General features: G+C 34.0%; 1 protein-coding gene and 2 non-coding genes across 16 annotated transcripts; 2 read left to right on the forward strand and 1 right to left on the reverse strand.

Moving 5' to 3' along the window:
- Positions 1-1,800: 1,800 nt before the first annotated feature.
- On the forward strand, positions 1,801-23,201 carry LOC134841877 (synaptosomal-associated protein 25-like). 14 transcript variants are annotated; one of them, XM_063857932.1, is made up of 7 exons: positions 1,801-2,269; positions 11,924-12,856; positions 13,591-13,632; positions 15,181-15,229; positions 15,669-15,786; positions 22,060-22,200; positions 22,567-23,201. In XM_063857932.1, exons 2-7 carry the CDS (start codon positions 12,692-12,694, stop codon positions 22,775-22,777), a joined length of 726 nt encoding a protein of 241 aa, XP_063714002.1. In that variant the 5' UTR covers positions 1,801-2,269; positions 11,924-12,691; the 3' UTR covers positions 22,778-23,201. The 14 variants fall into 14 exon arrangements, with proteins under 14 accessions (XP_063714002.1, XP_063714004.1, XP_063714009.1 ...); XM_063857934.1 differs by having other exon boundaries at positions 11,972-12,856; XM_063857939.1 differs by having other exon boundaries at positions 12,049-12,856.
- Positions 14,039-14,145, reverse strand: LOC134843018 (U6 spliceosomal RNA). Its single transcript, XR_010162592.1, has one exon. It is a non-coding gene; the product is annotated as a U6 spliceosomal RNA (small nuclear RNA).
- Positions 14,794-14,900, forward strand: LOC134843019 (U6 spliceosomal RNA). Its single transcript, XR_010162593.1, has one exon. It is a non-coding gene; the product is annotated as a U6 spliceosomal RNA (small nuclear RNA).
- Positions 23,202-23,224: the final 23 nt, after the last annotated feature.

Genomic DNA, 23,224 nt, shown 5'->3' on the forward strand with positions numbered 1-23,224 from the left:
CCCCACACGCTAATGTAAGCTACAAAAGGAATTATTGTATCTTAATAATACCGCAAAATGACTTGCCTCATTTGAATTTGCCCATTTCATTTTGGAGCGCTCAAAACACCACTTGAGCGTGTTATAAGAACGCAATTTTTTGGGCGTTACTTATCCCAAAAAGTCCAATTTACAGTTAATTGTCTTTTTAAAGTCATTCCTCGAGTCGGCATGACACAATAATCAAAAAAGTCCTCGTTTTGTAACCAAAAAAAAGCATTAGCAACAAGACTGCTCGTATCAGGACAAAGCCGTGAATAATCGGACTGCATTTAAATTTCATTGGAGTAGTTTAAATTGAATAATTGAAATTTTCAAAAAAGGAAACTTTAATTTTTTGGGGCTTTTTAAAATCATCCCCAATTGCTATGTTAAGTACAAAGTGATATATTGATTCGAAAACATTTATGCTAGCTAAACTAAATGGTCGTATTAATTTTGTAATTTGATTTTTCACACTTGATCTTTGATATTAACCAAAATTGATAGTTTTTTTATGATTTTATTTAAGCAAAAACTAATCGATATGGATCGGGGGCAGTCGGAACATTCAGGGTTTTGCCGTGATTTACGAGCAGTCTTATATGCATGTAGCAAAGTATTAAATTTACCAAAAAGCATGCTTGAGTCCACATGGGAACGATTACTAAGATGGATTCAATCTCCACTTACGCAATAGTAGCCCAAAAACAAATTGCGCGTTCAATGTTCGAAATTTCACAAAATGCCAATCTTTAAACCCCCATAACTTTTCGAAAAATGATCACAGGTGATATATATATTTTTTAAAATTCGAGCTCAGGATAATACTTTTTTTTCGATTGGTATACAAAGATTCTGTCAAAAGTTTCTAACTGAAAAGTCGGAGCTTGTCTGGAGAAAAAAATTAACCCGAGCACAATTATTCCGTCACTATCTTCAAAAGTTGTAGGAACAATAAATTCCTCAACTGGTGGGATAACCGGATGAAACCATATTAAATCTGAATCATCAGTTCAATCTTAGTTCAGAAGACAGGGTATCTAAAAAGATTCTGGTTAAGGCCGAGATTAAAATCTGATTGCACTGACGAAAGAAGCTGCGAGGAAACAAAACGGACTAAAAACAATACCAACAGCAGTTTAGAATTGACCAAGAAAATACCAAACTCAGAAACTATTGTTTTTGTTCCGCCGTTATTGAAAGACAACCATTGCAATAACAAAACTTGTGAGCCTGAAAGAGAGCCAGTTTCATTGGCAGTTTTTATAAAATTGGAATCTCCGTCATGAGAAGATTTGAATTTAAATATTTGAGTTTAACATTTTTGCAGGAACGGTGAAAAACTTTGACGTAGAAAATTTTGCCTAGAATCAGTCTTGATAAAATTATTTTTCTTTAAATGTTTTTTTTTTTATTTTGACTCTCAGCCCAAAAACTTTTCTTAAACATGAAAGACATAATTTGCATCAAATGCAAACTTTCTCAACTATTATAATGTTATCTGCTTTTGTGAAACGCAATGAAGATAATAAAAACTGTTATTTTACTAATTAAATGTGAAATATATAAGTTTGGGTAACATTTTTTTCGATTTTTATGTTTTCTTTGGCCAAATCATATATTTTTTTCTTCATCTAATTTAAGTTTACTTACATAAGTAAGAATTCTTAATTTAAGTTTTCTAAATTAAGTATTCTTACAAAAAAGATATTCAGCATTGGTCGAATCATTTTACCGCGCCGGACAATGAAGCCATTTTTATCATGAATTTTTGATGAACTCAATTTAGCACTGTTTACTCTGTGACGTAACCGCGTTGCCAAGCTGAACACTCATTTGTGTTCTGAGCCAATTTTTTTCAAGAGCATCTATAATAGCACCTCAAAAAAAAACGTCCTTTCTGGTATACAAAATATGCGAAACATTTTCCTAAGCTTCAGCGACACCTGAAAATGGTTTTACGGAAAAAATCATCCCGACCTACTCCAAAAACTGCTACAGATTGTTTCCGCCTTTGTTTCATTTTCAAGTATACAATACTTGAAATTTAAGTGAACAACATTCAATATTAAAAACATTTGTTTCCCAATTTGTAAACTCCCACGTGATAGATCTTCATCTTTTTGTCAGTATTCCTTCAGGAAATTATAATTGTATTTGCAACATTTGTTGTTTGATCTCTGTTTTTGTAATTTATTAATGGTGTTGGCCCGGCCCTAATTACTTTGAGGTGAAGCAAATTAAATTGGTAAGTTAATATACTGCGTTCACATCAATATTTGAGATCTTATGTTAGTTCATAGTTTGAAGTGGTGAGAATGTTAGTTAAGACTAAATGGCTGCCTAAAGTACTAAAAAGTCAGAAGAAAAACTAGGCTAGCTTTTTTTGACGATTTCGGCAGTTCTCCTGTTGAGATCTTGTATGATAATCAACCGGAAAAATGATTTTGTTCCGACTTTCGAAGAAATTTTGCAATATTTCTGCTTGGGGTGGTTCTTTATCAAGTCAAGTTTCGTCGATAGAATTAATAGTTTCAGACAGTAGTAAAGATCCCCGTTTTCTTCAAAAGTCTGAACAAAATTTTTTTAACTCTCCATCGAAAACATCGACTGCACGAGTTAAACTTAAAATGATATTTCAATTCCAATTGAGGGTTTGAAAATAATCTTTTCGCCCGTGCTCTGGACTTAATTGTTCCGACTTTCGTAACAAAAGTAACGAAATATTTGTGCTCGGGGTGGTTTTTTTTCTTCAGACAAATGTCGACTTTTTAACTAGCCATTTTTGACGGAATTTTTTTTTCAAATCATTTGAAAGATATTCTTGTCCTGAGCTTAAATGTGAAAAATATTTCACCTGTGATTATTTCTAAAAAATTATGGGGGTTTAAAGACTGCCATTTTGGTCATTTTGGCCAATTTGGGACATTAACGCGCGATGTATTTCGCGCTATTAACGCGTAAGCGTAGATTTAATTCGTCTTAGAAATCGCTCCAAACTGGTTCAAGGAAGCTTATATGCCATAATTGATTTGTTAACAGGAGCAAAATCTATCAATTTGTACTTAATATGGCGTGTGGGGTGATTTTTTAACGAAAAGTCTACTAAATTTTTTTAAATTTATTTATTATTACATTCAATTTTTTCATGTTTTTACTGCTCCATAGACCTTAAAAGGCAGACTGAACATTCAGAGCTTTGCCCCGGATGCGAGCAGTCCTGTTAAGACCTTATTCTTGATGTTCAAAGCGTAAAAACATTTAATTGTGCGTGGCGAATTATCCAACTACAAAATTGTTTCAAATTGATTTGAAGCAAGCTGTTTGGTCGCATTGTTTTTAAATGACTCAAAGTTTCACGCTTATAATTCCGACTTTTGAAGATTTTTCGGCTTTTAAGCAAGCAAACTTGACAGTAATTTTTTGCACCACCCGAAAAATATTTTTATTTGAAGCTTAAAAAAAGTTTCCTTCCTGTGAGCATTTTTTGTAAAATGATAAGGGTTTGAAAATTGCTGATTTGGCCAATTTGGGATAATTAACGCGCGATATACTGCGTTCTTAACACATCCGTAATTGGCGGATTAATGTGCTCCAAATTGAAATGAGGCTAGTAATTCGGTCGTTTTAGTAGGATGCAGGACGCTATATGCAACTCTTTTGTAGTTAGCGAGTGAGGGGATAGATTAAAAATTAAAAAAAAATGATTTTGATATTATTTGAATGTTTCCTCAAGTTTTTTTTTTAAATTGGCACCAAAAAGCAGTCAAATATTCAGGGCTTTGCACAGATATACTAGGAGTCTTGTGCTGTCTCAAGTTTTACTGTTGTTACATGAACTTTAAAAATTTATCGTTGGTTGCCTTTGTTATGGAACAAACCGCAAACCTAATGGGGGCATGGGGTCATACGAATGCGTTCCAAATTGAATTGAGCCAAGTCATTTGTTTGTATTATTAGAATGCAAGACGCTTAATACATCCCTTTGTATTTTAATTTTGCGTGTGGGTGATAGATTTAAAAGACTAAAAAACGTTGTTTTTTTCCGATTTTTTAAAATTTGTTTTAAAGAGCGTTTAACAAACCAAGGTATTGTCCTGATTTACGTTTTGTATTGTTCTGAGTTTTTTGTTGTAATATGAACTTCGGATATTTATAGTTGGAAGCGTTTGTGCTATGCAACAAATACGCAAAGTAAATGGGGATGGAATAATGTGTTCTAAATTGATTTGAGGCAATCAGTTTGGCATTATGAGTAGGACAGACAATAAAAACAACCTTTGTAGTTAATTCACTTTAGCGTGTCATTCACTTGAAACTAAAATGAAAAACAAAAAACAAACAAACTGCTCTTATCAGGCGAAGCTTTGAGCGTTCCGACTGCCTTCTAAGGTCGCTGAAGCAATTTTTGCTTCAAAACAATTGATGAATTTTTCACAAAATGAAAAAAACAGAATTTTTTTTTCAAATATCAGTTTTTTTTCAAACATTGTTTCAAAGATCAGCTCCCCACACACCATATAGAACACAAGTAGGTAGATTTTGCTCCTAGTACATTAGCAACTATGACAATTAACCCACTTGAACTAACTTCGAACAACTTCTACGATGGATTAAATCTCCCCTTACGCGTTATGGAGCACGTTATATTGCGCGTTAATTATCTCATATGGCCCTAATGGCAGTCTTTAAACCCCTTAGTTTTACGAAAAAAATCATCTGTCAAAATTTAAAATTCGAGCTCAAGCCAATAGTGTTTTCTTTTAGATCAGGTTTAAAAAAATTGCCAAAATTTGCTAATTCTATGGTCGGAGTTCGTCTGGAGAAACAAAAAACCATCCCAAGAAAATTTTTGATTATTTTCTTCGAAAGTCAAACAAAACAGCTTTCTTTTTTGTTATCTTTTCTGTTAATTCTTAAGTTATTGTACAAAAAAAAACATTTCACTTGGCTTTAAAGTGCAATCGGAACATGCAGGGCTTTTTCTTGCTATACGAGCATTTTTTTTTCAAACTGTCACATTTTCATACTGTCACAATTAGTAGTGTCTAAAATTTAAGGTTTGATGTATAATTTTGAAATAATTTTTCCTGCAATCGAATTGTCTAATTAGAAACAAATATGCAATACCAAGATGCTTGCCTCAAATGAAGTTGAAACGGTTATTGAGCCGGATTGAATGGTCCTGAAGGAGATAGTAGCAGGAACTATATTTCGCGTTAATTGCCCCAAAACGGCCAAATTGCCACTTTTCAAACTTTTTTTAAGAAATGGCACGCTTAACGTCGTCTTACCTTTGAGCTCGGAAAGTTGAAATTTTTAGATAATAAAAGGCAAAACTGGCTAGTTATTTTGATAATTCGATTTTTTTCTTAGAAAAAATAACCAAACCAAAAAATCTGAAAAAAAAACATTCCAGTCTGACTGATTTCACTTTATATCATTTACTCAATTTACATTTAGTTAGTTAAATCGAACAACGCAACTTTTTAGAAAAATTAGCTAATTACCATGTTTTTCCTTGTTCCAATTTTCGAATGAAGTGATTGACTATTTCTGCTTTTTTCTCCGCAATTTTTCATTTGGACCAACGCAGACGACTTTTAAATACTATTTATTTGAATTCAATCTGAAAAAACTTCTTACCTGAGACCATTTTTTATGAAGTTATGGGGGTTTGAAAATTGGTAATAATCAATGCGCGCTGTTCTCAAGTTTTCTCTTAACGCGCGCGTAGCATCAGTGACTAATTAAATTGTTCAAGACTGAATTGAGGTAAATTAATTGTTCCAATTCACTTGAATTTAGAAGAGATAACTGAATTGAAAACTGTATCAATTGATCTTGTTATTGGGCGTGGAGGGAAGGTTTAACAACAAAAACGCCGTAAATTTCCTGAATATTTTGAAACTTACTGCAGTACTTTAAAAAACAGCAGAAAAAACTTAGCATTTTGATCTGAAACGGTCAGTTTTGTTTTGGTGTTACAAAACAAAAAAGAAAATTTATTAGATCTAGTGGGCGAATTTTGTGGAAAGTCAGAAAGCTAACAAGGATTGATTATCATTGACATTTTCAAGACTCTGACATCTTCAAAGCATTGTAATTTTGCACGGCAAACATTGCCACTCGATGTTTGGGTTAAGCTTCAATGGAAGCACGTTTTAATTATCAGTGATTGTTTTGTCTTTTAAGCGAAGCATCAACGATAAGAAAATCTACGATTCACCATAATCTACGAATGAGCAATAAAATATTAAAGAAAACTCATCGCTAGTTTCGTTAAAACATCCCTATTTGTCTCATTGATTTCCGGTCATAAAGCGATTGCGTGGAATTCAAGTTCCAAACCAACTCAAACCGAAAAAACTTTCTCGGTATCGTGAAAAATTGGTCTGAATGTGTTTGCTATTCGAACTCTAATTTAAGGAAAAACGCGTACAGTTGGATTTGGATTAAAAATGGTTTTTTTTTCAAAGTTTTTTCTATTTTGGCATCGTATTGATGACTTGTTAATAAATTTCAATCCTTCTTTTGAAAGTTTTTGTCATCAAATTCGCAACAAAGAACGTTCAATGCAATTTGTATAGCAGCAGCTATCCTTTTCTTTGAATATTGGGCTGACCAAAGAGTTTTTCGTATCTGAAGCCTTTAGCTCCGAATATTCAGAAAGACTCGTCAAGTTTATGGGCCACAAAACATAGAGACTCATGAAAGACTTTTTCAATAATATCAAGATAATAAATATTGTTTTCAAAATTTTAGTAGCCCGTAATATTTTTTGAAAAAAAAAATTCATTTTCCGAATAAAATTATCACTGAATCACTAATTCCTTCTTTTCTGAATAATTTTTTTAGGAATTTGTAGTATTTTTCATAAGTTTTTTAATCATTTCAGAAGGTATGAATCGAAAATATCAGATGAGTTTTTAGGCAAATAAAATCAAAAAAGTGAAATTACATTTTTAAAAATAGCAATCAAGTTAACTGTAATTTTATACTTGAGCTTGCGGTGCCAATCAGGCTGTTTTCTTCAGTGAGACAGTTTAATTACAATAGCTAGAAATGTTTGTCTGCTAATTGAACTTCTTTTTTTTCTACAAAAACATGTTTTCAGGGCACATAGAATTAGTTACCAAAAAATCATTTTTGTCGTCTTTTTTTCAATTTTGATTGCTTCTCATAGAGTTGACAAATTAGACACTGTCAAACTGTGAAATTCGTCAAAAAATAAATTATTTAATAGTTTGTATACTAAAATTTGCGAGAGAAAATTTCTTGTAATCTGGAACTACTTTTTCCGTGAACAACTTTTCATACATTTGTAAAAAAATTTTGAAATTGTTTTTATTCGTGAACCTTAGCAACTTCGGGACTCCTTTCCTTTTTTCCGCCCTGAGATAACACGGTTCAATTCCCAACCGGACCTTGTTTTTTTTCAAAATATAAGAAGCAGAATTTTTTTTCGAGAAAAGTCGAATAGTCGGATCTTCAGTTACCTGATTATGTTTTTTTCGGCTTAGTTACCACATCGGAAAATTTCATTGTGCTTTCAGCATGCTTTCAGCATGAGAATTTGGTTTCATCCTCTAACTTGTAAAATCAACAGCCGTACCGTTGTCTTTTCTTGTTTCTCTTTTTTTTTCGCTTAAAAGTTTTATTCGGCCTAAACGGTTTCGGCCTAAGGTTTATTGGCTGAGTTACGCTAACTTTTGTCGCTTCAAAGACAAAAAGTATGAATTTTTTTGTTATGAAAAAGAATGTTAGTATGTAATGCAAGGTTTTTTCATTGCTCAAAGTTTTTTATGACAACAATTTCCCAAAGTGTTTTTTTGTTTTCGGCTCTATGGGGGTCTAGCTAGTTGTTGTTGTCGTCACGTTAGTAGCCGCTTATTAAATATCAAAAACCTGTTCAAAACAAGAATTTTTGACTATTTTCTGAATTAATTTTTTCTGTTCGATTTAAAAAAAATTGTTTCGATTTTGTAACTTCTGTCTCATTTTCTATTTGCTAGCCTGCAATGCTGCGCTTGCGTTGCATCGCAAGTGATGAAATTCTCCCCTTTGCATCTGTCTACAGAAAATAATAAGAGCAACTGAGTTGACAATTCAGCAATTAGCATCATTTTGTTGCCACTGATTTAGCACGACTAATAAAACAATTTCTGTTACAAAGCAACGAAAACATCAGTTTATAACTAAATTAGTCATGCATTGACAAAAGACTGAAACCTGCGTCTCTGATTGCTAGTATGAGCTCTTTAAGTTGCAGCATTTTTACAACAGCACCACTCGGCTGTAACCAAAATTTGTTCCAGAGCTTGTTTGACATACTAGTTTGGTGGTTGTTATATTCACACAAAACAAAAGTCAGAGATATTCACGGCACGAAAGTACTCTAAAATGTAAAGACGAATAAAAACTCCAGGTCAGGAGTTTTTATGGTAATTTAATTTTGAAGCGTTCACATACTGACAAGAAGTTGATTGCAATTGATAATATAGCAAAGGCCAACTAAATCAACTTCAATTAATATAATCTCAATTTAGTTGAGTAAAAAATATAGCTTGTTTCAAACTTGTTTCTTTTTTGGCTTCACTTTCATACGACCTTTATTAACTAAGAAAACAATTTAACTCTATATTCAGCCAATTTTTTGTTTTTTCAGTTGATACAGATTGTGTTCCGGTTTTCTCCACTATCAAAGAAATTAGAAAAATGGAAAGAAGGCTATAACGTCTGCTATAGAACTGAGTTTTTGTTTTGATGTTTGACCAGAAAAAAATTATGAGTATAACCGATATATAATTATTCTGCACCAAAAATTATATGATCTAAAATGTGTTGTTCAATTATATTTCAAACACTTGGTGAAAACGGGTCTAGAACATTAATAAAGAAAATAACCTTGGAAGACACTTTGCCTTATCTTAATTTTCATTACCGCGGGAACCCTTAGCCTTGGTAAACTCAAAAGGGACTTCCTCAAACTTCTTAGTTTGCGAAAAAATCTCCTCGATTGTCTCTTGATCTCTGTAGCTCTGCTGAAAAATTTTCTTGAATACGATAATTGGCTCAATTCAAGCTTCGACACAAATAAATTAGTTAAGTTAAAGATTTCACGACTTTTTGAATATCCATTTGAATCAAATTTTCAGACAAAAAAAATGATTTTTCCGCTGTAAAAACTTTTTTAATTTACTCTAAATTGATAAACTTCTGTAAATAAGCTACCGCAAATCGATAAATTGTATGCAAAAAAAGTTGAATCGATTTCAATCTCAAGTCTGTCAATGCGGGTTGTACTGATGACAAATTATTTTTTTATTTGCTCAAGCTATCACTATTAGAAAAAGAAATGATTAACAAATTGCTTCCATAAATCAGGTATTGCATTATCCATAATGCAAACAAATAAGAGTTGTTGCAATACATAATCTAAACTGCTTTCAGGACTTTCAGAATTGTGTCTAAGCTAGCAAATTTAAACATGCTTGAATATTTGTCATCATAACTTTTGGATTAGATCTAATGAAAACAACAGAGACGTTGGAACAGCTACCAAACTTTCAATGAATAACTTCAACATTACTCATTTTCTAAGGCTATTGTATATTGTTCCAAATTTCGAATAAAAAGCGAAATACTATTGCTTAGGGTGGTTTTCATGCATTCAGTCAATTTTCGACTTTTAACTACTCATTTTAAATACACTTTTTTATTCCATCTGAAAGAATTTGTCGTCTGGAGCTCAAATTCAAAAAGTCAATTGCAAATTTAATTGTAAAAAATGGGAGCTCAAAAATTGCTAATTTAGCAAATTTGGGATAATTAACGCGCAATATTTTTTGTTGTTTTAACACGCGCAAGCCGCGGATTAAAGAATTCCAAATTAAATTGACGCAAATTCTTTGCTTTTAAATTTAAATTGTTAATTAGATTTGCAAATGGAGAGTACATAAAAAAATGAAGAAAATTTTTTCTAAATTTAATTGGTCAATTTTTCAAGCAAAAAACTTTTTTATACGCCTCAAAGCGCAGTCGGAACATTCAGGGCTTCGTCTTGGCATTCAAACCGTTTCGTGTCGATGATTTAGCCGTAATGTTTTATCGGATCTTGAATTGCCAGAATTTTGTAAAGGTTGAAATTAAGTTGAACTTTGATTCACAGGACAAATAGCAGATAGTGGAAGAAAGTTTTCTGAACTCACGTCGGATCTCGTTAACTATAATCCCCCTTTTGCAAAAAGGGGATATTCGTTACTAGGCATAAAATTCTGATATGCTTAACTGTTGATTTATTTCTTTATAGGGGGATATTCGTTAACCGAGGGGGGATATAGTTAAAGAGACCCCTCAAATCATTTGTAGCGGTCGGTTTTGCCAAAACATTTCGCCAAGTGGCATTGTTCAGTGTTACGGTTGAGTTGGTGTTCTCAGGTCACTGGTGGGCTAGAAGTAGCCCCGATGTCTTGCTGTCTGGTGAAATAATTTCCAGCAGTGGTTTCCTCAATTCGATAGTAAGTGAGTAGTACCACTATGCAACAGGAAGATATGTTATTTAGCAGACTTGTGTGAAAGAAAAATTCTTAATGTCTTCAAAATTATGTATAACAGCAATTTTTTGTTGTTAAATTAGTTTCTATTGTTTAAGTCTTTCTTAATTTTTCAAAAAAAATGTTAAAATTAGAACCGAAAAATGGAAGCAAAAAATTCATGGAAGAAGCTTGAGAAAATTATTGATCCTTTTACCACGATTATCCTCTGCCAAGTTTCGTCGTTTTTCTTCTAACAGTGATTAAATGATAGGCGTATTCAATAGGAACAAAGCACTTGATTTGATTTTTTCTTCAAATTCTGCCGATTGAACTGTCTGCTCAGAACAGACTTTTTGATGGTGAAGTTTGAAGTTCAATAATATTATGGTTATTACTTTTTAATTTCCAGGCCGCTTCTAAGAGGTGAGACCACGAATCACTTTTTAATAAATTGTCAATTGATTGCTCATTTCATATATTTCTAAAAACGGAATTCGCCTTCCACAACCAAACTAATCTCCTTTCATCTTTCTTTTCAATTGTGCCCATGCGAAACAGTCTTTGCCAATGCAAATTTTATTGCCCTGGTTTGATTTTATAGTTTACCCCATTTATTTTTAAACTTATTACATCTGATATCAGTATTTTTCTTTTCATTTTGTGCATTGTTCAACCTTCAGACAAAAGAGTTCGTTGACATGTTTTTCCTCCCTTGCAACTCTGGCTTATGATAACCAGAAGCATTTTTATAACCAATTGGGGGCGGATTTAGGGTGCTATTTGGGGTCGGAGTCCTTTTTTTGTGAGTTGTACGGAATAATCACACATATAACATTTTCACCGAAGCGCAATGTGTCGAGATAAAATCGCATTCTGATAAAAAACGATAACGAATTTGAAGTAGTTTTCTTTTCATATCAGCCTTGTATCTTTTAAATTGTATGCGCGCGCTCTTTATCTTTTTTTTTCGGGCTATCAGGTTCGGTTATTCAGTATGAAAACGTTAAACGGCTTTTCAAACTTATATTTATCACATATCAATCAATGCTTAGCGGGAAATTAATTTTTTTTTCGGTACAAATATGGCGCTGATAAGATAACTAATCCACTGATTTTTGTTTCATTTTCGAATACTATTTAAAAAAATTGTTGTCTCATTTCCTAAGATTTGCAGACTACCTAAAAGTTTCATACAAATTTAATGAAGCTAAAATATATATGAGCAATATTGCATAAATGGATAAAAAGTGGTTTTGTGACGCCACAACTTTTAAAATGAAACTGAAGCCGATTAAGTCCACCTCTCTTTCCCATCAGTGACTTGAAGAGAAAAAACACAGGTAACATAAATTTACTGTTCCCAGCATCAAAGATTTCTTCCTAATATATTATCGTGTGTTCGCTGTTTATAGACCAGGGAAGCAATATATTATTGGTGTTGTATCGCTGGATAAATTAATAAAAAACTGATTTATACTTTTTGTTATAGCTGCTTCCAAATCTGAAGATCATCTTCGCCCGCCTATTCACACTATTCCCCAGAGCTTATTACTCCTAATTTCTAAATAAGAGAGGGATAACAGAATTATCTCGACAGGGTTTTCCCAGATATCTCCACTTGAACTTCCAGTTTTGATCTGATTTTACTTGAAAAATTTCCCTCATTTGACCAGGAAAATTATTTTGACATTGAATTAAAATACTTTGTGCTAAAATTCGAGGCTTACTTTTTTCACACCGAAGGTTATAAAAACAACTTTCCTGGATATTGTTTAATAGCTACTCTTTTTCATACTATTTTTTTATCTTCGATATTATTACAATACCGGTGAGGTCTTATATCTTTGTGATGATAGATCTTACAATGATAGATCAACCCAGAAATCCTTTGCAGAAATTAATTTGAGAGAAACGAGCGTCTAAAAACAACGTTACTCGTTGAAGGTATCGATTCAAAACCTAATCAGGCTTCATTTTTCAACGGTTCAAGAAAAACTTTTCAACTACCGGAGCAAATAGAACTATCAAAACAAGAATTAAATATAGATTACAACCTCTTGTTTTTTAAATCTACAATACAATAAATTACTACAAAACAGCACAGCTGAAGTGAGGTCAAAGGTCAATAAGAGATGTCTCAAACGGATGAGCAGAATGAGACGAATGAGCAGCAGGCGAAGCCCAAGTCTAAGAAGAAGGCGAAAAACACGAAGCTGGAGCCCCAAGTGACTTTTGACGAGAATGGACAAGCGGTCTACCCGGCAGATATGAGCGAAACGGACAAAGTTGTGTATCAGGTCAGGTTCTCTGTTCATATCTTGTAAGCTCCGACTTTCGAATAAAAAGCGGAATACTAATGCTTGTTTTGTGGTTTTTATTCATTAGTTCAATTTGAATGTAAAAAACTTTCAATGGAGCTCAGATGTAAAAAAAACTTCTACAGTGATAATTTTTCGTAAATTTATGGGTTGTAAAATTGCTAATTTGGCCAATTTGAGATAATTGACGCACGAAAATTGAATATTGAGGCAAAGCATTCAGTTTTATTATAAGGTTGTACTTTACGTGCTGGGGGCATTGAAAAAAAATGAAAATTTTTTTTTTTAAACCTTAAAGATCAATGGGAATATTCAAGGCCTCGCTCTCCTTTACGAGTAGTTTTGTTTTTATCTAAACCTTTCTGCGCGAAAAAAAAAAATTTGAGGGGGGGGGGGCGGGGTGAACATATGAATCGTTAGTAGTTTTTGTAAAGACATATTCAATGAAATTTTTTTGGCGGGAGTGCACTGGACTCACGTACAAAACGGTTTCATTTCACAGGTATAGCTGTGTTTCAATTTTTTTTCTCAATTTTTGTCAATGTTTCTTTGTGTGGTTTAAAAAACGAGAACTTGTTTCAGAAAAATTGAATTGAATTAATCGAGTGACATCGATTGAATTTATGTATGCAATTGTAAAACTTCTATCAAAGTTGGTTCGCGTCATTCAGATTCAGCAATGAGAAGATTTGCATGTGATTGGTGTGTTTTAGTCGATGGAGAGCACCAAACGGATGGTGGCACTCTGCGAAGAGGTGAGTCATTATTCCCTTTTTACAAGAAGCTTTAATCACTATTTATAACCCTAAAAAATATGTCCCATCAAAATTTTGGCAAGGGTTCCGGTCGTCTCTCCCCCACATTTCGCAATTTCAGATTCGAACAAACTATTTTTACATAATATTTCATATATTTCATAATACAATAAAATTTTGCTTGGTGAACAATATAACTGTTGTGAACACATTTGTACTTCTTACCAACATCACGCATTCAGCCATAATAACATGTAAAACAAGTGAGAAAATTTTTTAAAAAAATTGAAATGTGGGGGAGAGGGGGGGTGTGCGAAAAAGAGCCGGGTTCTGAAATATCTAGTTGCTGTTGATTTTCATCACAATACGAAAGATAAGCCAACTCGCGTGAGGCAACCGTGAGTGAAAAAATATGGAACGCTTCACGATTTTGCGTGTCATCCTTGCGCAGGGGCCATGCTAATCTTCTCTGTATCGTTCCAATTTTAGTATATGTGCTGCCGAAGCTAGCACGACTGACAACACTCCGAACTCGATTTGATCGAATTCGTGAGAATTCGATCTGAAGCAGCCAAATTTGCCACGTAGTCTTATGAGAATGTCAATGAAAATTATCGGAGGGGCTCAAACCACCGAGACCAAGTTACCTTTTTTCTCCTTTAACTCCAGTAAATTTTTCAAATTTTAGATTTTTGTACGATGGTTTGCATGTCGTTATGGTAACTCATTGGTTTGTTGGACTACATTATAGAGCCACTTTGATTCCACTCTGTAGATTGCAATATGGTATGTCCGAAAGTGTTTTTAAATCTATAGAGTCCAGTGTCTAGCACTGTGCCATACTCTTGCATATTGCATAAACATAACACCATATTAAATCGGATTAAACCAACTCATACAACACCAATTTCGGAACTGAGCCTCTATAACGTAGCCTAGTGTCACCAAATGGTTGTATACCATCACTTTAAGAAGACCTGGCTTCATCCGAAAAAACATTTTTGGGACCTTTTTGCAATAAAATGTAAATTTTCCCATAAACAATGCCCAAATACAAGAGACAATCTACCGGAAACATTCAAGTTCCTGTGACCACCAAGAAACTGTTTCAGATCGAATCATCACGACTCCGACCAAATGGAGTTCGGAGTGTTGTCAGTCGTGCTAGCTTCGGCAGCACATATACTAAAATTGGAACGATACAGAGAAGATTAGCATGGCCCCTGCGCAAGGATGACACGCAAAATCGTGAAGCGTTCCATATTTTTCCACTCATTATTAAGATACGGCCTCAAAAGAGTTCAGAACTTGATCGTTTTGAGATGCTACTAATGCTATTCAAATACACTTCACCACACGTTTCGGGATCCTTGCCGAAACGTTTAATAGACAATGTTTTTTGGTTGATTACTTTATTTTTGCCAACTTCATTATTGTACACTTAATCATACAAGCTAAAATCCATTTTACCGTCAAACAATGAAACTCCTGGTCGCACAATGAATAAGACAGAGAAAAAGTTTCCATCAAAGTTCTCTTTTTTTTCAGAGCAAAGGCGCCGCCATCAACACACTTGTCAACCTCGATGATCAAGGAGGCAAGTTTTTTGCATGTTAATCACATCCGGTACAATATTTCGAATAGAAAAATCTATTATCTAATTACTTCGACTGTTACGTAACATGTGTTGCTATGAGGTAAGCAAGTGGTTGTTAATTGGGTTCAAGTTTGATAGTTGGGTCCCAGGAAAAATCAAGTATGAATAAAGATGGGTCCCACAATTTTTGTGCAAATTTCAAAAACTCAAGTAAACAAATGCGAACCATATATTCAAAGAATTTGAAACCGAAAGATTTTTCTAGGGTCCTTTTTTTGAGTAATCTTTCTAGGGAACTTTTTTTTGAGGGGCCTTTCTAGGGACTTTTTTTTCTTTGAAACCGAGGGACCTTTTTTTCTTAAGGACCTTTCTAGAATTAAGGGAACCAACTATCATACTTTGCTTTGTACCTTTAACTGTTTTTGTGGTTTGTGTGTAGAGCAGTTGGACAACATAGAGGAGGGGCTGGACACTCTTCACGCAGACATGAAGGAGGCGGAGAGTGCGCTGACTGACCTGAACAAGTGCTGCGGCTTGTTCACACTTCCATGGGACAAGTCAGTATCATCGCTTCGCTCTATCGATTGTATCTTTTTGTGCTAGTAATTTCTGTCGGGGAGGGGGAGAAGAGAGGGATGGGGATTTGACGTTTGATGACCGTTCCGCGACCTAATTTCAGATTCTCAATATCGCGCATATGTTAATTTCGCCACTAAAAATTCATAGTATATTTAATTTTTTTAACTCTCCAAGTAATTTTATTTTATTTTCGGTTAAGCGGGTTCGGTTTATGTTATAACGGCTTAGCCAACTTATGTTGCGTAGTCTTACGGGCGGTTTTTTTGGAACACTTTTGCCTGTTTCAGGAGGGATGGGTCGTAAAAATTTGAAATAAAAAGTTTGATAGCTCATTGATATTTTTATGTCTACAGTTTCGTTTTCGACTTAACGAGGGTTGACCTAGATTTTTTCGTCTTGTTTGCTTCTCGGTAATTGATTCTCAATTCCTGCTAAGGCTGTTTATGCGCCTCATCCGAGAAAAAGCATTAGAGTTTTTGCAGATATATTTTTTTCGTCCTTTTTTAAGTAACATTTTCAGCTTAATTTTTCAAAGACTTCTTGTAATGCATTGATCTTGTAACGCATTGTAATGCACATAGGTCAAGCACAGTCGAACAAAGTGACCAATCGTTTGAGCTTGGGTAGATTTCCTTGAGGCGGACCAAAACATTTGCCATTTTGCCATTTTGCCCAAATACTTGATAACAACCTGAACTCAAACTTAACCTCACATTTTTGTGAACTCGAGAGCTAAGATAACCCTCACACATCACCTTGTTAGTGATGCCGCTTGCAACAAATCTGAGATGGATCAATCAATTTTGAAAATTTTTTGTCAGTCGAGACAGTCGAAACATACACATTTTTGGTCGAGAAAGTCAAAACATATCCAAGCGGGTAAACAATCAAACTTTTTGAAATGCCGGCCAAGGCAATCAAGAAAATCGAAGCATATCGAAATTTGGTCGGGACAATCGAAACACATCTGAACTGGGTCGAACTAAGTCGAACCTTTGTTTTGTTGGGTCGAGAAAGTCGAAACATAACGATTTTTGGTCGAGAAGTTGTCGAAACATGAATCGAGAACCTGGATCCTGCATACTGTCTGAAAACTGTCTGAAAATTAGCCGCATTAGTCTGAAAATTCGCCGCAATATAGTTCATTGCAGTATAAAAAATTTCAAAAAAAGGGCAAAGAAGCAAAAACACAAGAAATGAAGTTACAATTGAATTACAATTGTGATTGTAGTTTTACTAGCCCTGACTAGTCATTTTCACTTAGAAGCAGCTGTATTATAATTAATTAGTTTCGGCTTATGTTTTGTTGGTTTAACAATGTTTTACTGAACTAGTAGTTATATTTTTCTTCGGTCGTTTGTTGCGCTGACTGTTTTTCGGTCGCGCCATTTGCGAATGTATAATTTATTTTTGTCCCGCCGAATTCGGATGAAGTTTTGGCTATAAAATCCAAAAAAAAAATTCAAGAAACACCCAATTTTGACTAAAATGCGGTTGCAATAGTAATGAAACCACAACTTCAAACCCGGGTGTTTACGTTTTTACTCTCAAAGTTTATACTTTTGATTACTGGCGGTTTGGGTACAATTTTTCCCGGTCTAAAACTCTTGTAGATCCAAACAAACTGTGGCGATTGTCTCGAACTATATGTGACCTTAAAGAAAAAACCAATTGTAGTCCTCGGGCCCAAAATAAATCTAAGTTAGGTAAAAAGTTCAGTCAGAAACATAATAGTAGGTTTAAGTCTTCCACTATCTTACAATTTTCTTGGAAATTTTTAATTTTTTTTTAAATTGTTGAATTGACTCTGAGGCTAATGAGCTAATTAACTAAAAAAGTACTTCAAAGCAGTTTTTGGACACAGAAATTTCTTGTCTCATAAGAATTATACTTTTTTGAACCCAAAATTCTAATATGGCAAATTTATCTAATATGACTATAAAAGTAATAAAAAAGGAACTAAAAACATTGAAGATCGCCAAAAACAGTGTGAGATGATACTATAACGTATTTCGGATAAGAACCTAGTCTTAGTTCGGATAAGAACCTAGGCAGAATACACTAACCGCTGAAAAACTAAGCGATGCTTTCGTGTCAACTGGTCCAAAATTTTCAAAAATTTTAAGCGAAATTGTGATTTTTCAAAAAAAAAACAGTCTCAAATACAATTTTTTTGATTTTCACGTTCACGAAGTATATGATGAATCGTAGAAAAATGAAACAAAAAATGTGAAATTTCAATGGAACCTGGAGTTTTCTTTTGAGAAAAAAAACTCAGTATATTCCATCAAAACTTAGTGATAAATTCAATAAAATTGTGGCTAAACCTATTATTCAAAGTATCTGAAAGTTGTTAAATTTATCCCACAACATAAAGAACGCAATCGATTAGAAAATTGTTCAACGTCAGCAGGTGTTTTTCAGCGAATATCTTTTTGGTGGACAATTCTGAGAAGTAGGAACTAAAAGACGAAATGAAAAATCTTGCTCTTGGTTTGAGCCACATGTAATTGAAGTTCTAAAACTTCTAAGTAAAATTATAATCTATGAACATTGCAGTGAGTCAGTTAACATTTTCTATAAGTTTTTTGAAATATTTATTTCTCCAGGAGAAGAGACACGCCTCAAGCGACAGTGTCTCCAAAGACAAAAAAAGTGGAGTGTAAGTAACAAAAAACTATCTGTACGTAAACTGTTACGTGTAAAATATTTAGATTTCTAGATAAATTTGACACTGTTTTTATCGAGTTTTTATTATAATTGATTGAATCAGATTTGAGTAGAATTTTGCACAATTTGAGAGACAACTACAATGTTACTTCGGATTTTTTCTCAGATATTTCCGGTAGAAATTTTGTTTTCTGATCAGTCGTTCAATTGTACGACAGTTGAAATTAAAACAAGTTATGATAACTCGTGCTGACCAATAAATCTTTGTATCTCTACTAAATTTTGTCGGCTACTGAACGGCTACGGGGGCACGTGTTTGGGGGGCGTTATATTCGAAAACAATTAAATATTCATTCTTATTTAAAGGCACTACAACTCACTCAAAAACACTATGAGGGAGCTCTAATACTCTAGAGAAAACACAAAATGTGCTGGACGAAAGAAAATATACATTTTTGTTCCAGCAATTCAATTTTTTTTTGAATTTTGATCGAAAGCGTGGAAAAGATAAATGGCGCTGGATTAAACACTTAAAAAGACTTTCAGTTGTATTTTGGCGGCAAAAAAATCAAAATGTTTTAGTGACGAAAACAACCGTCCTGGTTTTTCCTCTCCGTCTTTTCAGCATCTCCAGGAGAACTGATACACAGATTTTATAATTCCAATATATCTAAGTTTTTTTTTACGTTTCAGTAGCTGTTATTATCTATTTTTTATAGCTTATAAGTTAATCAAATGTGTTTTTTTTCTTCATTTTTTTTTCGTTTCCTTCCATTTTCTGTACTTTAATTTTGAAGTACATTCTAACATTAGGCGTGGTCAAAGAAATTTGCACAGATTGTTCAGCTTGCACAGAAACAAGCTATCTTTGTTTTTTTAAACTCGGGTGGTGTTTCCACAGGAATTAAGCGTTAAAAAACTGTGATCGCCATTGACGTTTTATTGATGTTCAACGTCACAACAGCAATTTTTATCGATGAATTATCGCTAATTTACCGCTACAAAAATTAGCATTTTTCATTTTTGGATTATTGATAGTTTTTTAAAGCTTTTTGATAAAGAATCACTAATTAATTAAGCATTGAATTAGGACTGAAAAATCCGTGAACACTTTACTGAGACTGATTTAGAAATATTTGATCAATAATTATAGCTGGGAGCTCAGCCCGGGAAGACCATTTTCCGTTTTTGTAATGCAATTTAGCGATAATCGTGCTGTTTATTTTTGTTTGCGAAGTGCATAGATAATGTTTAATTACTGCTTGCCGAATAGTATTTTGTTCAACGTTTCTCATTATATGGTTCCTTTTTTCTTTTAAAATGTACACACTGAAATACTTGTTAGTTTTATGCAAGAGACAGAAGATTTTTTTTATGATCGTACAATGAAAAATTGAACTTCCGAAAGGTGAAATGGAAACATATTAAACTGCCAAGGAAGGTTAATCTGAACACAGAAAATCCGACCATTGCTTTTTCAAGCTAATGAAATAGATCTATAGTAAAGTACATGATGCACATGGTTATGCAAATAACGAGTTTATTTGAATAAAAGGCTAAAAAAACTCTCAAAATCTGACTTTATAAGTTCAGACTTTCCGAAGATATTTAAAAAATATTTAAAAAGTCCTTGATTTTTAAATAATTTTTTCAGGTGATGCTTTATAAATTTAGTTGATAGCTAAAACAGAACCTGTAACTTTTTTGGGTACTTAAATATTCTGTAGGCAAGGGGCTAGTCTAAACGTTTTTTCAAGAAGAGGGCTTTTTTCATCCTTACCTGGGCAATAAGAGTAATTCTGAAACACACTCAAAACATTAGATTCTGATGATTTTTTTCAACAAGAGCTGAGAAACTTTCGTAAAAATGCAAGCCGACATCAATTCGCGACGTAATTCGATTGGCAAATCTGATGTAATTCGGCTTCAAGATATCCTTGAAGTTGCTCGACTTTGGTCAACTGTACTTGATTCTGGTCGACTTTGGTCAACTGTACTTGATTCTGGTCGACTTTGGTCAACTGTACTTGATTCTGGACAACTTTGCTTGACCCTGGTCGAATTCGTGTATAGACCCGTGCGATTTATGAATTGATCTTGGTCGACCAACATGTTTGGTCGACATATTTAACATGGTCAAAAGGTGGACTTTGGTCGACCAATAATGTCGATACATATTCTAGGTAATTCAGCTATATCAACTTGGGTTTTGCGTATAATCAAACTAATTATAAAAAACCTATTTTTAACGACCTTTTTTGTTTTACCATTAGGTTGTCGTGTTTTACACTTTGAAAATCAAACTCGACCAAAGCGAAAATATAACAAGGATAGCCGTTGCTGTGCAAGTAGCAAAGAATGTTCTGACCTCATGCATTAAAAAACTACAAAGAGTTTTTTTTCTTCAAAGTAGTGTCGTTTTTAGTGCGTGTTGCAATTAGAGAACTCATCAAAAGTTAGTGAATCAGTCACAAGAGACAAATTTTGTCTTACGAAAAGATTGACAAACAAAAAATCGTAAAATGAAAAATTTTTTGATGTTTTGCTAATTATTTAAAAATTTTTTGAAATTTTTTTTTGTTGCCAACATTGAAGCGCTATAAAAACTTCCAAAACTATATTTTTGTAATAAAATTAAATTTTCTTATTCTAAAAGCGTAAATAAAAGTTAAGTTTTTTATTACGTTCACTTGCTGGAAATTGAAAGAAATTCAGAAGTTTTAAACGCGTTCTCTCAACACTGTGATAAATTTGTTCGAATTACCGCTGAAAAGACTTTAATTTGATATATCACTCCATCAGTTATGATGATTATTTGTGGTTCATGATTTATTTTTCCTTTTTCATTGGTCGGAACAAAAAGTACAGGCAAAACTCCACGAAAAAAGTCCGCCCTGTGAGATGTTTAAGTATTGGTGTGGATCTTTTTTGCTATACGGCCCAAATTTGGTGCTTTTGTTATTTTGAAAATGGCATCACAAATCTCAGATCTGATTGGATGAAATAAAGCTCAATGGGGCGATTTGGCAATTTCGAGCCCTATAACAGGCAAGACCTTTAATGGTGTGCCAACAACTTGTAAACCCGTCAGTTTAATAAAACAGGGTATGTCGTCTAGCTGTATATACCAATTCAGCTCGTTAAATTATGACTCATTTTGTTTGGCTCTGTGCAGTCTATTCGCTGTATTGCTAGTTCTTGATGACAAGTAAGGGGCTACTAGTATGCGCGCTGGTCTGAAGGCGCGAAAATTATCAACCAATCAACGCATTTTAAACTGTCCAAAACGGTTGCTTGTATCCAGGGACGGATCTGGGATGTTCTCGAGGGGAAGAGGGGGTGGTATGATTTTCACAAAAATTTTTGTCAACTTTTTTTTTATTTTTTATTTAGGTCGACCAAATTTATTTTTCGAGCTCTCCCAAATCAATCAAAAGACTCTGTTTTGGCTTTTTGGCCAAATGATTTGCGCCGTCGGCAAAATTTTTAAAAAACAGGCCAAAAAGCTATTCTTTGCTATTTTTGGACAATTGACCTTTGCTATTTTTGGACAATGCGAGGGAAGAGAGAGTGTGTTTAAGAGTGACCAGTCATCAGGAGGAGCAGGACAAGCGGATCTGGAGCAAGAAGAGTCAGGACGGGCCGGTGGTGGGGTCCCAGCCGGGCGGGGTGCCTCTCAGCTCCACGGGGGGCTGCATGATGAGTGGCAAATATATCGGCAGGCGAGTCTTAACACCAATTTTTGAGAAGTAGAAAAACAATTGCACAATTACTTACGTAGTTTTTTATTTAGTTTGTTGTAAAACAAATTTTGGGTTGCGAAATGATGCGACAACAGGTTGTGAAACAAGCTAAAACTTACAATGATTTTCCATTCAAGGTATATAAAAAAAACAAAAAAAAATAAAAAACGTTTCATATCCAATTACCAAATTTATTGCTTTCAACAAGTCTTTGTAATATGGATACATTTTCTGCATTGCTTCTGTTCGTTTTGCTACTGCAGTTTTTGTCTGCACAAAACTTTGTTTCAAATTGAGAGGTCAAAGGTCAGAGTTCGTATCGATTGCGTGTTTATCATATTGCAGAGTGGTGGATGATGAGCGGGAAGATGTTATGGAGGAAAACATGGAGCAGGTGGCGGGCATAGTGACCAATCTGAAACACATGGCACTGGACATGGGTAGCGAGATTGACAATCAGAACCGACAGCTTGACAGAATCAAAGACAAGGCCAACTCCAACCAGCAGCGAGTGTCCGATGCCAACAAGCGCGCCACCAAAATACTCGGAAAATGACCCCTCCTCTCTCTCATTCCCTTCCCACTCCCCCCATCCCTAGGGACAACGGACACACCACAAGAGACAGAGAGGTCACGTGATAAAGCGAAACAATAAACTATTTTTGGAACCAATGCCAGTTAAAGTGTTCGAAAGCAGAGTTTTCATGCTCAATCAGAGCTAAATTTGTCTGAGGTAAAAAAAATGCACCAAATTACCACATAAATTGCGCTTCTATGAAGTTCATTGCAATAAAATTGCAGTTGTTTAAATTCAAATCAAGACTTCTAGCAAAACGGTTTGAAGTTAATGTTCTCTCTAAATTTTTGATGACGTGTTAAAATTGTACAAATAATAATAAGTTTGTTTGTATTATTTAATATTCATTTAAAAAAAAAACAATTGAAATATAATGCGTTGATTTTTTAATATGATAAATTGGACTGCCTTTGTTTAATGAAAAAT

Source organism: Symsagittifera roscoffensis, chromosome 3 (assembly GCF_963678635.1).
Source record: "Symsagittifera roscoffensis chromosome 3, txSymRosc1.1, whole genome shotgun sequence".
Classification (NCBI taxonomy): Eukaryota; Metazoa; Xenacoelomorpha; order Acoela; family Convolutidae; genus Symsagittifera; species Symsagittifera roscoffensis.

Excerpts from the sequence above, each read along its gene's own strand:
- LOC134841877 (XM_063857932.1), top strand. The coding sequence starts at position 12,692 with ATGTCTCAAACGGATGAGCAGAATGAGACGAATGAGCAGCAGGCGAAG. Across the intron at positions 13,633-15,180 it reads TGGTGGCACTCTGCGAAGAG|AGCAAAGGCGCCGCCATCAA; the intron begins GTGAGTCATTAT and ends CTTTTTTTTCAG. Across the intron at positions 15,230-15,668 it reads CAACCTCGATGATCAAGGAG|AGCAGTTGGACAACATAGAG; the intron begins GCAAGTTTTTTG and ends GTTTGTGTGTAG.